Genomic DNA, 15,425 nt, shown 5'->3' on the forward strand with positions numbered 1-15,425 from the left:
AGTAAACACGGTTAAAATGCTGACAGCTGAACGGTGCAAAGTATGTCTGTATTTCACTGGAGAGGCTTCGAACACCAGACTGTAGCTGCTGTAGTCTGAAAAACACAGACTCAGCCTTGCCTTGCCAGCCTCGTGGTGCATTCAAAGTCATTGTAAAATACCCTTTTTCCATCCAGTGGTTGTTTACGCCGTTTTGTGCTCCTTTTTTTTTTTTTTTTAGATCAACTTTTTATTGTTTTATATTTCTGAACATACAGATCAGACAAATAAAATTGAACAAGGTATATATATACAAAAAATCTTGAGCTCAAACTTGACTTTTGACGTCTATTTTGAAGTTACTGTACACTGTGCCTTTGTATTGTCTGCAAAAAGAGAAAGGTGACGCCAAGGCAAAAGGCAGTAACTTCAAAATGATCAATATTAGGTTGCCAATCACCATTTATAAACTCATTAAAAGTAACACGTAGGGCTGCTCGATTATGGAAAAAAATATAATCACGATTATTTCGGTCAGTATTGAAATCACGATAATTTAACACGATAACTCGTTGACTTCTGGAAAGATGTTGCAATTATTGAACTTAAAAAACTGTGGAAAACTTTAGATAAATCAACAGAAAAAAAAAAAAAAAAAAACACATACAACTGTGAAATTTGCCTTAATACTTTTCCTATTTAAACTTTATATTTTCATTCAGAACACAATAGAAAATAAGCGTTTACTTGCAAAACATAATGAGCTAAATAATTGTTTTTCTCGATTATTCTGTTTTTGTGATCGTTGGGAGGCAAAATCATAATCACAATTAAATTTCGATTAATTGCACAGCCCTAGAAACACGTCTATAAAACGTAGTAATCATGGCCTGTATGTCTGATCATTTACAATTACTTATAACCATTTACTTTTGCTATCCTGAACCGTAACTCAAATTGAGCGTTCCAAAACAAAATCAAAGAGCAGTTACTGGTGTTATGGTGTTGTGCCTTGGTTTGTCCTGGGCTTTTAGAGGTTACTGTTAAGACAACCCACAAAAACAACGAAACTGACTCAAGATACTTATCCACATGATAAAGGATGTCTTGAATGTCCCAAAAATATCATTAAGTTCTTTTTTTGACCAACAAACAAAGTTTTGCCTTTGCCGGGCAGTATGCCATGTGTGGGAGCGACTAGGAGAGCAGGAGCACTGCAGCTACATGTGGGACACCAAGGCCAACAACAACAAGACGTCAGTTCCTTACGTCAGTCGGTTGGCCAACTATTTTGATAATCGATTAATCGGTTTCTCTGATTGCAGCTTTGTTAAAGGTCCCATGGCATGAAAATTTCACTTTATGAGGTTTTTTTTTAACATTAATATGAGTTCCCCCAGCCTGCCTATGGTCCCCCAGTGGCTAGAAATGGTGATAGGTGTAAACCGAGCCCTGTATCCTGCTCTGCCTTTGAGAAAATGAAAGCTCAGATGGACCAATCAGGAATCTTCTCCTTATGAGGTCATAAGGAGCAAGGTTACCTTCCCTTTCTCTGCTTTGCCCACCCAGAGGAATTGGCCCGCCCATGAGAGAGAGACATCATGGCTTTCAAATGAGCAAAGTGGCAGTTGATCAAGACCACACCCCCACTCTCCTCCTCAATAGCTACAGACACAGAAATGGCTCATCCTAATCCCTCATCCACTAAGGCCTATATAAAAGAGACTTCAGATACAGTATTAGGGGACCACTAAGGTCTATATAAAAGAGACTTCAGATACAGTATTAGGGGACCACTAAGGTCTATATAAAAGAGACTTCAGATACAGTATTAGGGGACCACTAAGGTCTATATAAAAGAGACTTCAGATACAGTATTAGGGGACCACTAAGGTCTATATAAAAGAGACTTCAGATACAGTATTAGGGGACCACTAAGGTCTATATAAAAGAGACTTCAGATACAGTATTAGGGGACCACTAAGGTCTATATAAAAGAGACTTCAGATACAGTATTAGAGGACCACTAAGGTCTATATAAAAGAGACTTCAGATACAGTATTAGGGGACCACTAAGGCCTATATAAAAGAGAATTCAGATACAGTATTAGGGGACCACTAAGGCCTATATAAAAGAGACTTCAGATACAGTATTAGGGGACCACTAAGGCCTATATAAAAGAGACTTCAGATACAGTATTAGGGGACCACTAAGGTCTATATAAAAGAGACTTCAGATACAGTATTAGGGGACCACTAAGGTCTATATAAAAGAGACTTCAGATACAGTATTAGGGGACCACTAAGGTCTATATAAAAGAGACTTCAGATACAGTATTAGGGGACCACTAAGGTCTATATAAAAGAGACTTCAGATACAGTATTAGGGGACCACTAAGGTCTATATAAAAGCATCCAAAGAGCACCATGCCATGGGACCTTTAAATGTGAATATTGTTCTAGTGTCTTTTCTCTCCTCTGGGACAGTAAACTGAATATCTTTTGAGTTGTGGACAAAACGAGACATTTGAGGATGTCATCTTGGGCTTTTTGGGAAACACTGATCCACATTTTTCACCAGTTTCTGACATTTTACGGACCAAACAACTAAGGGCTCCTGCACACTGGCTGCGTGGCGTGAGCGTGGCGTTTCTGTTGCGTGTCATCTTTTCCTATATACTATTTTGCCTGGAAACGTTTCCAACGTGCTTGCGTGTCGCGTGAAAAAAAAAATATTTCTAGCAGGCACGCGTTTTTGACGCAGCTGAGACATGCGTGTCACACAGGCAGTGTGCAAGCTCTGACCTGTTACCATGGGAGCCGAAATAAGAACGGACACGCCACGCAGGCGGTGTGCGGGAGCCCTAACCCTTTTATCGACAAAAATAATCAACAGATTAAATGATAAATTTAAATAATTTTAGTAGTGCTGCTCCCTCTTAGTCGACTAATCGGTCATTTTGGTCTTAGTCAACTTAGATTTCTTTAATCCATTAGTCATGTTTGATGCTTTTTTTTCACGCTGAATGACTTATTTCCAAGAAACGTACGAGCACATCTCTGGTAAACACGAGAATTAAAGTGGTGCTCTTAGCACGACTCTTTGTGGAGAAACTCAGATTTACAGATCTGTCGATTAAATCAACTAATCGACAAGTCGATACAATTGAATGAGTGTTAGTCGACTAACAATTTCTTCAATCAAACACAGGCCTAAATTTTAGTTGCAGTGTTTTTGTGCGTGTTTTTGTGTGTGTGTGTGTGTGTGTGTGTGTACCTCTGTGTAAGGTGTAGTTGGTCTCTCCTGGCAGCGTGGCGTTGCAGCTTCCTGTCTGCGGGTCACATGGACACTGGTCGTCACAGCGACACTCCTGAGCGCAGGACGGCCCGAAGGAACCCAGAGGACACGCTGACACAGAGACACACATTAAACATGTGAAAAGGAAGTGAAGCGATATTTTTTTTTTTATTATATAATTGAAAAAAAACCCAAATCTTCACAACCCAGGGAATGAGTCAATTTTTTTTTTTTTTTCAACGAGGTCATTCGAATGTAAACTCGAACTCGTTTGGATAAAAGCCCGTTTGGTGCAACGTAGGGCTGTGTAATTAATCAAAATGTAATCGTGATTAGGATTTTGGCTCCCAATGATCACAAAAACAGAATAATCGAGAAAAACGTTGCGTTTTGCAAGTAAACTCTAATTTTCTCTTTGTGTTCTGAATGAAAAAAATAAAGTTAAGTAAAGTAAAATTTCAAAATTTAATTATTTGGTTTTTTTTACAGTTGATTTATGTAACATTTTCCACCGTTTTTTAAGTTCAATAATTAAGTCTTTCCAGAAGTCAACGAGTAATCGTATTAAATTATCGTGATTTCAATATTGACCGAAATAAATCGGGATCATCAGCCCTAGTGCAATGTGGCGTAGCTGCTGATGTCATAGCACGACGATGCGGTTCTACCTTGTTCACAGGTGTCGCCGTGGAAACCAGAGGGGCAGGTGCAGCGTCCGTTGACGGGGTCGCAGGAACCGCCGTTATAACAGGCGCATGTTTGATTGCAGCCGTCACCATAGAAACCCGGGAGGCACTCTGTAAGTAAGAGGAGACATCGATAAGTTCAGGCTCGTTCAGGAGTATCTGGGTGATCGGTTGCAGATGGTTTCTCCGTTCCCTCAGGGTTGAAATGACTGGACTATTTTATTTTTAACCTTTATTTATCCTGGTAAGTTGATTGAGAACAAAACAACCTGTAGTCCTAGTATGCATGTCTTTATGGTGGAAAGAAACCGGAGCAAACCCACACGAACAAACACGGGGAGAACATACAAACTCCACACAGAAAGGCCCGGGATGACCTGGACTCGAACCCAGAACCTTCTTGCTGTGAGGCAGAAGTGCGAACCACTGAGCCACCGTGCTGCCTAAGAAAGACTAGAAAGACTAGAAAAGCCGATCCTGCTGCGTCCGTCAGATCGTTTTTAGATCTCGACATTTCCGAGCGCACTTGAAGGCAGCTTCTCTTTCTTTCTTTCTCTCTTTCTCCGGGGAAAATGAAGCTGCGTCTCTGAGACGGAGGGACTGAGGAAACGAAACAAAGTCTCGGGCAGTTCAGTGCTTGTGTTTGGTGTTTGAAAACTTGTCTTGTGGCAGAGATAGAGGAAGTGATGTTTCCCGTTTCCTGTACGGGACTGTCACCCCGCCTCAAAGCACACTGACAGGTCTGATCGCCGGTTACATGACTGGCCGCTGGGTGACATTGAGTTGCTACAAATGTTGAATCGGTCTGTGGCCGGGTTAGCTCAGTTGGCAGAGCAGGCGCACACGTATAGGGGTTTACTCTTCGGCGCGGCAGCCAGCGGGTTCGACTCCTGCCTGCGGCCCTTTGCTGCATGTCGTCCCGGTATCAGAAACAGGGCTGCACTGCATTGTTAGAGTGCATGTCGGAGAACGTTTGTATTTTAGGTGCATAATTTACATACTGAAGTAGTTACACTGCATTAAGATAATGTAATTAATAGTGGGTTTATTGTTATTTGCTACAGAATGCTTATAGCCTATATGTCAAGATCAAAGTTGGCTTATATAGTAACTCAAAAAATACAGTTCAGAACAGAAAATATGCCTCATTGTGTGTGTGGATAGAGGTGAATAAATATATTAGTTTGTTGCAGCGAAGTCTCAGTTCAGTTGAAGGACCTGCCCCCACTGCTTAACCCTAGTGTTGTCCTTCGGGTCATCGGGACCCAAAGGACAACACAAGGGTTATGTACTTCCGTTTATTTTGTTGAGAATTGCTCTCTAAACCCTGTCTCTTGTAAAGTAAGTAAGAAAGTTTGTTTCTAGAGCACATTTAAACACAGTTTAAGCTGGCCAAAATGTTGTACAAACAAGCACTAAGGTGCTGTATTAACCCTTGTTTTGTCCTTTGGGTCACAAGGACCCGAAGGACCACACAAGGGTTAAAAAAAATCCTAAAGGAAACACTGAACTGTGTGTGTGTGTGTGTGGGTGTGTGTGTGTGTGTGTCTGTGATTACCTTGGCTGCAGTTCTTTCCTCTCCATCCAGCATCACAGACACAACCGTCTGCAACACCAAAAGACATGCAGATACACAATGAGTCGACTTTACCCTAATAACAGCGCTAGAATTAACGTCTAGCGGTTGTTTGCCTCGGCCAACCCATCGTGTCTGTCCAGACTTATGATTTAGATATAGTGAACTGACTTTGAAGCAATTTAATACCAGATATAAAGTGCATCTTTTGGAGCAACACGGATGCCTGGCACACATCCTTAACCTGGCACAGCACAGAAGAGCTGAACAATCACCACAGTTTCAGTGTCACCAAATCAGAATCAGACCAAATGTCTTCTTCCCTTCTGTTCCTGAGTTACGGCGTTGACGGACAGCCAGGAAAGTGTTTTTGGATTAAAATAAATTGCCATTGCTTCATCATTTTATCCCATTAAATCATTAATTTGGGTGAAATGTTGTCATAATTAACGTATACATTCTTGAGTTATAGCCAAAAATGCATTTTGTGAGGTCTAACCAGTTCATCCCCTAGTCCGAGTGGACTTTTTTGCCAAATTTGAAGAAATTCCCTCCAGGGGAGTGTCCTTAAATATAGCGTTCACAAGAGTGGGATGGATGGTGTGGCATCACAAGGGGACGTGTGGTAGAGGGACGCTATTTTCCTCTACAGGAGTGGCTACCCATTGACAAAATGGCCGCCACCCACACTACAAGTCCCAGAATGCACCGCACAGGGAGGCGCAAATGCCTCAGTCTGTTGATTACTGTAGGTGCTCATGCACTGGAAGAAGACAAAGAGAGCAGAGGCAGAGAGAAGAAAAGCAGAGGTCATGGGGAAAGAACCTAAGCTACCAGGACTTTGCTAAACCTCGTAGTTGTACTCCCAGTACGTTTTTGAGTTAGTGTTTTTCGTTGGACTATTTTCTGAAAAGACTGCTTAAAGGAACACGCCGACTTATTGGGAATTTAGCTTATTTACCGTAACCCCCAGAGTTAGACAAGTCGATACATACCCTTCTCATCTCCGTGCGTGCTGTAATGCTGTCTGACGGCTCCAGCATTAGCTTAGCCTAGCACAGATCCTGCAGGTAACTGGTTCCAACTAGCCTACAGCTCCCAATTGTGACAAAAGTGACAAAATAACACCAACATGTTCCTATTTACATGTTGTGATTTGTAGAGTCACAGCGTGTACAAAAAACAACGTAACATGAGACACAGCCATCTTCTAACAGTAAACAAACCGGGAACTATATTCTCAGACAGGCTTGCTGCGAGCATATCACTCCGCCCAAGTACTATATTCTTCCGCCTGAGAATATAGTTCCCGGTTTGTTTACAGTTAGAAGACGGCTGTGTCTCATGTTACGTTGTTTTTTGTACACGCTGTGACTCTACAAATCACAACATGTAAATAGGAACATGTTGGAGTTATTTTGTCACTTATTGGGAGCAGTAGGATTACTGGAACCATTCACCTGCATGTTCTGTGCTGGCCTGATGCCGCTGGAGCCGTCAGACAGCATTACAGCACGCACGGAGATGAGAAGGGTATGTATCGACTTGTCTAACTCTGGGGGTTATGGTGAATAAGCTAAATTCCCAATAAGTCGGCGTGTTCCTTTAAAAAAAAAAAAAACTCTGTTTGCCTGCAACCACTTTTTGGCTCGTCTCTGCCCTACACCCCACCTGCTACAAAGAAAAACCTCTCATGACATCACAATGGACAGACAACCCAAAAAACATATTGCCTCCGGCCACAGCCGTCACATCAAAATATATAACCCCGGTTTTCGTCCACGTGTACGCTTACCGGCAGTGCAGACACCGTGAGTGCCGCAGGCTGGCGGCTGACACACCAGAGAGTCACACTCTTCGCCCTCCCAGCCCCGATGACAGCGACAGCGTCCGTCCACACAGTCCCCGTGGCCGTTGCAGTTTGCCGGCTGGCAGCGCCGCCGGTGAACACACAAGACGGTGGAGACGGGCCGAGCGCAGCGCCACCTGCCGTCTGGAACGCTGGTAGGGGGAAGACGAACGGTGGAGAGCATCAGGCGACAGAGCCACAGCTCCTGAGCTCCAAAAATCTATTAGATCTTTCTCTTAAGTCACATCCGTCATTGACTACGTTTACAAGCTGTCAATTTTCGGGTTATGGTCGGGTTAAGGTCACTATTCGGGTTTCTGAAACATTCGGAATAACCCGTTTCCATGCGTGAGCAGAGAGAGTTACTCCTGCATACGTGGAGTTTGTAATCAATTGGCGATATCCCGATGTAAACGGCGACGCACGGTTAGCGTCTGGACGTACGGACAACATTACTTTAACTTAACTTCTCGGTCCCCTTCTTATAAATCTCACTATCTCGGTACTTTCTGCCGTCAACAAAAGACATTATATTCATGGTTTTCACCACACTAATAAAGAAACTGGTTTTCCTCCTCGCTCCAAAAGTGTGGTGCTGTACTGCGTCTCGCCATGTTTACCTCTACTTCTTGTTTACTTCCAGTATACTGCGCAGGTTTTCTGCATTCACATATATATACATATATATTATTATAGTATATTAATTATTATTATAACTATGTTTTCTGGCGCATACAAGAACTTCCTCTACTCAAAAGACCAAGATTCCTTGCGAATAGAACATGCGCAGAACACAAATCAATGTTCCTTTTGATGGGGATATGCCGATACCCGTTTACATGACCAAAGTTTCGGGTTAGAAAAGGGGTAACCCAGGTAGCATATTCAGGTTTTTAAAAACCGGAATATGAGCATATTCGGGTTTTTGCCGGTGTTTACATGGCCGTGCGCGACCGGGTTATTGCTAATATTCCGGTTTTGAACGGGTTATTGGCTGCATGTAAACGTAGTCACTGATTGATTGATTATGTGCAAATAAAATTCCTTATTTAACTTAATTATTCCTTATTCCGAAAAAGACAACATTCCTCTAAGCTGTTTACGTGGCTGATGAAAGTTAATATTCCACTAAAAGGATTTTTTTCAGCGTGTTCTAGAGCTGGGCGATTTGTTTCCCTAAAAAAATCTACGATTCTTTTATAAAAAACTCGATTTGCGGTTCGATTCGATAACTGCGAACTTTAAATATATTTTAAAAATATATATTTATTGTATTTAATTAAAGTGCATCAACAAAAAAAAAATTGCAAAGGCAAACCCTTTCTCTAAGTGAAAAGTCACTGTGCAGTGTGCAACAAAGATTGTTAAACATCCAAATTATTTATACTGTATTTGGATTAAAAAATAAATTAAAAAAAATCGATTTTTTGAAAATATGAATCGATTTGACCTACCAACTCGATTTTTAAATCAAATTGATTTTTTTCCCAGCCCTAGCGTGTTCCAGCGGTGGAGGACTTGTTGGAGCGTGTGAACACAGCCTCCCTCTTTCATTCCTTCAACCAGCTTCTTGAAAAGGTCGGCTCATATCCAAAAACCTGTTGATATCCAAGTCTTTGATAATGTTTAAAAGTAGCTGTGTTTCTCCTTCTTCTCCTTTGTACATGCATCCCTACCGCAGCCCTGCAAACTGCCGGCTGGTTGGTTAGTGTAGAGTAACCATAGCAACGCACAAAGCTGACCGTAAGCCGTAAACAGGCAAGAGGCTGATGGAGACACAGATTCTGAATGTGCTGTATACATGTCCAAAGAATGCTTCTAAAACCTGAATAATACCGACATATCACACACGTCTTAATCGGGAACGCTTAATTTGGAAAAAGGCCAAACAGAATATGCTGTTTAAATGACCTGTATTACATTCAGAATGTCGTCATATTCGGAATAATAGTGGAATATTAGTGTGCATGTGAATATACTCATTGTAACATTTCATGGTAGGGAATAAGATGGCCTTATATAAAGCACAGAGTGGAAGGGTTAATTGACTAACCAGAGATCAGAGGGGTAGCTGGCCAATGAGCCGCCAGTCACATAGGTGGAAGACCCGCCTCCGTCCAGATTGATGGCATTGATGACTCCGTAGCTCTTCAGATACTCAGCCACCTCCCACAGACTCATACTGAACAGACACGCGAAGTAACGAGAAATGAAGTGCAGACTGAAATGGAAAAGCTGGCGACAAACACTGTGTTCAGAAATATGTTGAGTACTTCTAGTTGTTGGACCGACAAAAAGAGAAAAAAAAAAAAACAAGCTCTCTGTACTTTGGATTTCTTTATCACTGCATTTATTGCTGTTGCTGTTCGTAAAAAAACAGTTAACGCTGGTCGGACTGACTGCTAGTTTGGGTGGTGTCACTTTCTTTAGTCTGCGGCCCAAAAGGTAAATTAGCTTTCCGAGCTAACGTTAGTCAGTGTTTGACATATGAAAGCATCAAACATGCATATTAGATGAAGGAGATGAGACTATATCCCCGTCTGCCGCCATGGTATCAGAAACAGGGCAGACGCACAATGTAGTCGTGGTGGCTTTTTAAATGATCCTGCCGACATAATGCACTGCCGCTCACACTTCAATTTAACATCAAGTAGAACTATTCAGAGGTTACTGGGCCCGTCCAGTTTAACAACAAGTAGAACTATTCAGAGGTTACTGGACCCATCCAGTTTAACAACAAGTAGAACTATTCAGAGGTTACTGGACCCGTCCAGTTTAACAAGTAGAACTATTCAGAGGTTACTGGACCCGTCCAGTTTAACAAGTAGAACTATTCAGAGGTTATTGGACCCGTCCAGTTTAACAAGTAGAACTATTCAGAGGTTATTGGACCCGTCCAGTTTAACAAGTAGAACTATTCAGAGGTTACTGGACCCGTCCAGCTTAACAACAAGTAGAACTATTCAGAGGTTATTGGACCCGTCCAGCTTAACAACAAGTAGAACTATTCAGAGGTTACTGGACCCGTCCAGTTTAACGACAAGTAGAACTATTCAGAGGTTATTGGACCCGTCCAGTTTAACAACCAGTAGAACTATTCAGAGGTTATTGGACCCGTCCAGTTTAACAACAAGTAGAACTATTCAGAGGTTACTGGACCCGTCCAGCTTAACAACAAGTAGAACTATTCAGAGGTTACTGGACCCGTCCAGTTTAACGACAAGTAGAACTATTCAGAGGTTATTGGACCCGTCCAGTTTAACAACCAGTAGAACTATTCAGAGGTTATTGGACCCGTCCAGTTTAACAACCAGTAGAACTATTCAGAGGTTATTGGACCCGTCCAGTTTAACAACCAGTAGAACTATTCAGAGGTTATTGGACCCGTCCAGTTTAACAACAAGTAGAACTATTCAGAGGTTATTGGACCCGTCCAGTTTAACAAGTAGAACTATTCAGAGGTTATTGGACCCGTCCAGTTTAACGACCAGTAGAACTATTCAGAGGTTATTGTACCCGTCCAGTTTAACAACAAGTAGAACTATTCAGAGGTTATTGGACCCGTCCAGTTTAACAACAAGTAGAACTATTCAGAGGTTATTGGACCCGTCCATTTTAACAACAAGTAGAACTATTCAGAGGTTACTGGACCCGTCCAGTTTAACAACAAGTAGAACTATTCAGACGTTACTGGACCCGTCCAGTTTAACAAGTAGAACTATTCAGAGGTTATTGAACCCGTCCAGTTTAACAACAAGTAGAACTATTCAGACGTTACTGGACCCGTCCAGTTTAACAACTAGTAGAACTATTCAGAGGTTATTGGACCCGTCCAGTTTAACAACAAGTAGAACTATTCAGAGGTTATTGGACCCGTCCAGTTTAACGACCAGTAGAACTATTCAGAGGTTATTGGACCCGTCCAGTTTAACAAGTAGAACTATTCAGAGGTTATTGGACCCGTCCAGTTTAACAACAAGTAGAACTATTCAGAGGTTATTGGACCCGTCCATTTTAACAACAAGTAGAACTATTCAGAGGTTACTGGACCCGTCCAGTTTAACAACAAGTAGAACTATTCAGAGGTTATTGGACCCGTCCAGTTTAACAAGTAGAACTATTCAGAGGTTATTGAACCCGTCCAGTTTAACAACAAGTAGAACTATTCAGAGGTTATTGGACCCGTCCAGTTTAACAAGTAGAACTATTCAGAGGTTACTGGGCCCGTCCAGCTTAACAACAAGTAGAACTATTCAGAGGTTATTGGACCCGTCCAGTTTAACAACAAGTAGAACTATTCAGAGGTTATTGGACCCGTCCAGTTTAACAACAAGTAGAACTATTCAGAGGTTATTGGACCCGTCCAGTTTAACGACAAGTAGAACTATTCAGAGGTTATTGGACCGTCCAGTTTAACAACCAGTAGAACTATTCAGAGGTTATTGGACCCGTCCAGTTTAACAACTAGTAGAACTATTCAGAGGTTATTGGACCCGTCCATTTTAACAAGTAGAACTATTCAGAGGTTATTGGACCCGTCCAGTTTAACGACCAGTAGAACTATTCAGAGGTTATTGGACCCGTCCAGTTTAACAAGTAGAACTATTCAGAGGTTATTGGACCCGTCCAGTTTAACAACAAGTAGAACTATTCAGAGGTTATTGGACCCGTCCAGTTTAACAAGTAGAACTATTCAGAGGTTATTGGACCCGTCCATTTTAACAACAAGTAGAACTATTCAGAGGTTATTGGACCCGTCCATTTTAACAACAAGTAGAACTATTCAGAGGTTACTGGACCCGTCCATTTTAACAACAAGTAGAACTATTCAGAGGTTATTGGACCCGTCCAGTTTAACAACAAGTAGAACTATTCAGAGGTTATTGGACCCGTCCATTTTAACAACAAGTAGAACTATTCAGAGGTTATTGGACCCGTCCAGTTTAACAACAAGTAGAACTATTCAGACGTTACTGGACCCGTCCAGTTTAACAACTAGTAGAACTATTCAGAGGTTATTGGACCCGTCCAGTTTAACAAGTAGAACTATTCAGAGGTTACTGGGCCCGTCCAGCTTAACAACAAGTAGAACTATTCAGAGGTTATTGGACCCATCCAGTTTAACAACAAGTAGAACTATTCAGAGGTTACTGGACCCGTCCAGTTTAACGACCAGTAGAACTATTCAGAGGTTATTGGACCCGTCCAGTTTAACAACCAGTAGAACTATTCAGAGGTTATTGGACCCGTCCAGTTTAACAACAAGTAGAACTATTCAGAAGTTATTGGACCCGTCCAGTTTAACAACCAGTAGAACTATTCAGAGGTTATTGGACCCGTCCAGTTTAACAACAAGTAGAACTATTCAGAGGTTATTGGACCCGTCCAGTTTAACAAGTAGAACTATTCAGAGGTTACTGGACCCGTCCAGTTTAACTCCACATATTGTTGTGTTCATGTAGTTTATTGTCAAAACGTTTGCTTTCTTCCGTCCGTTGTAATTGGAAAACGTTCGACTTATCAGTTCTGTCAGCTCCTCGTCCTGATATCACACATCTGGAAACATTCAAACTGTGACAATTGGAAATAGTCTATAGATGTAGTCATTTGGGTTCTGGTTTCCCTATGAAGAATTTCTTGTAAAATTCATTTTGAAGACCTGTTGGAGATGTTAGGTGCCCTATAGTTCCTCAAAAAAAAAAAAAAATATACAGTTCAATCACACCTGAAAATATGCCTCATTGTGTGTGAATAGAATAAATAATAATAAATATATTTGTTTGCTTTGCAGCGAAGTGTCAGTTCCGTTTCATACGTAAAACATTTGAGGTGAATAAATACATTTGTGTATGAAGTGACCTGCCCCCACTGCTTAAAAAAAAAAAAAAAAAAAAAAAAAGCATCCTAAAGGAAACACTGATAGAGCGTGAAAACAACCTGATTGTAACAGTGATAAATGGGGGGGTGCAGGGAAAGGCATTTTAACCTCCGATAGGGTTTGTTTGTGTAATCAACTAATACACTAACAGGCTTGGGTCGCCTCAACCCGCTAAGATCTCTCCACCGATCGACTGTATTGATCCACCTCTCCCTTTCACTCTCCGTGCAGCAGACCTGCAGGAGATTAATGTGTTTGTCTTTAATGACCTAGCCTCGAAAAGCACAACGAGCTTGACATGTCTGAACATGTCCGCCGCTGACCTCGGTATATCTCCACTCGATATCTCCTCCACCCGCTCAATAAAACATGTTAAAAGTCAGCTCGGGCCGATTGACGACCTCCTGGTCAAGGACCTCTCGGCCTCTTCTGAGAAACAGCAGCGCGCACTTTATTTTTATAACGATTATTTTCATTGCTGATTCATCTATCGATTATTTTCTGGATGTTGAGTTGTTTGGTCTATAAAAAGGTGAAAAATGTGGATCAGTGTTTCCCAAAAAGTCCCAAGATGACGTCCTCAAATGTCTTGTTTTGTCCACAACTCAAAGATATTCAGTTTACTGTCCCAGAGGAGAGAAGAAACTAGAACATAGTCACATTTAACAAAGCTGCAAACTGAGATTTTTTTCCACATGAAATGACTCGAACCGATTATATAAATAGTTGGCGAGTCATTTTAAAGTTGACAATCGATTCATCTTTGCAGCTCTACTCTCTGCACAAGACGAACCAATGCCTGGGCTGCTTTTAAATATAACGAAAACTGCTCTCTGATCGACAACAAGTCAATTGAATGTAAGAAGTGACTTTATTTCTTCAAACCGATTATCAAAATAGTTGCCGATTAATTTAACACCTGACAACTAATCCAATAACCAATAACCTTTGCAGCTCTACATTATTCATGAACCTTATTGACTAGCTTACTGTGGTAACCTATGTCACAGCTTTCTGCTGAGGCTGAGTGGGCGTTTCCGTTTGAAAAACACGGAAAAGAACGCAGATGATGGCGTCGGCCTTCAATAAAACACGTTTTGTAGGAAAATGTTTTCTCTGCGGTGATTAAATGACTTTGTCGACACGATTTATTGATCTCACAGCCTGTTTTAATGTTCCTACTGCAGTAATAAAGAAATCCAAAGTGCACGGAGCTCGATTTTGTCTCTTTTTGTCTCTATGTATGGCTCAGGCATGCAAAATCAAACACTGCACATTTAAGACCTACTTCGGGGCCCTTTGTGTTGACTCAAAGGCCTGTGAGTCACTTTATGTCAATGGCAGAAATTATCATATGTTTTCTCTCTTCCACATCTGTGTCGGCTCTCTCTTTCCTGCCCAGAGGGAGACTGACTCTTTCATCGACTTACTGGGTGGTAAATACCCCAAAAAAATATTACTTCCCTTTTGTTTATTTCACTGGGTAGATGTTTAGAAGAGAACTTTTCTTACCCCCTCTCTCCAGTCTTCCCATCGATGTGAAACAGGATCAGTTTGCCCTCAGCGTCGTGGCCCACCGCTGTCCTGGCCGACGTCACATCCACAAAAGTGCGGAATGTCCCTGTGAAAGTACAAGAAACAACCTGGAATTAACAGGCTTTAAAACTTCACAATAGAAACCGAAGGTTAGTCTAAGGGTTAGCACTGTTGGGAGTATCAGCTGAACATACCACGGACTGACAAATCACAGTTTACTCTAGGGCTGCCAGCTCTTAGTCGATTAGTCGACTCATCGGTCGTTTTGGTCTTAGTCAACTAAGATTTCTTTAGTCGAATAGTCATTTTTTATGCTTATTCATGATTGATTACTTATTTCCAAGAAACTTCTGAGCACATTTATGGTAAACACAAGATTTAAAGTGGTGCTTTTGCAGGATTAATTGTGGAGAAACTCAGTTTTACAGATGGTTAATTAACTACATTTATATTGTGCTAAAGAATTTCTTTAGTCGAGGACAGCCCTAGTTTAAACCTCTTCAATCTGACCACTGAGGAGACTGCAGAGGGCCCAAAGAAGCACGCAACAACTCAATATTTAGAGCCACATTGCACATATTGGGTTCCAATATTGATTGAGGGTCACGGGTGCTTTTCTCGAC

The 15,425-nt window shown here is 41.5% G+C and overlaps 1 protein-coding gene across 1 annotated transcript in view; it reads right to left on the minus strand.

The window, feature by feature from the left end:
* nagpa (N-acetylglucosamine-1-phosphodiester alpha-N-acetylglucosaminidase) overlaps positions 1–15,425 on the minus strand; it is a 48,664-nt gene that overhangs the window by 12,878 nt on the left and 20,361 nt on the right. Inside the window, exons 5-10 of the mRNA XM_028580615.1 lie at positions 14,779–14,887; positions 9,442–9,570; positions 7,335–7,540; positions 5,522–5,569; positions 3,946–4,074; positions 3,257–3,388 (exon numbers count right to left, since the gene is read on the minus strand). Of these exons, the coding sequence (XP_028436416.1) occupies positions 3,257–3,388; positions 3,946–4,074; positions 5,522–5,569; positions 7,335–7,540; positions 9,442–9,570; positions 14,779–14,887 (753 nt within the window). The remainder of the gene's footprint in view (positions 1–3,256; positions 3,389–3,945; positions 4,075–5,521; positions 5,570–7,334; positions 7,541–9,441; positions 9,571–14,778; positions 14,888–15,425) is intronic.

The sequence above is a fragment of the Perca flavescens genome, chromosome 6 (assembly GCF_004354835.1).
Source record: "Perca flavescens isolate YP-PL-M2 chromosome 6, PFLA_1.0, whole genome shotgun sequence".
In the NCBI taxonomy this organism is placed as follows: Eukaryota; Metazoa; Chordata; class Actinopteri; order Perciformes; family Percidae; genus Perca; species Perca flavescens.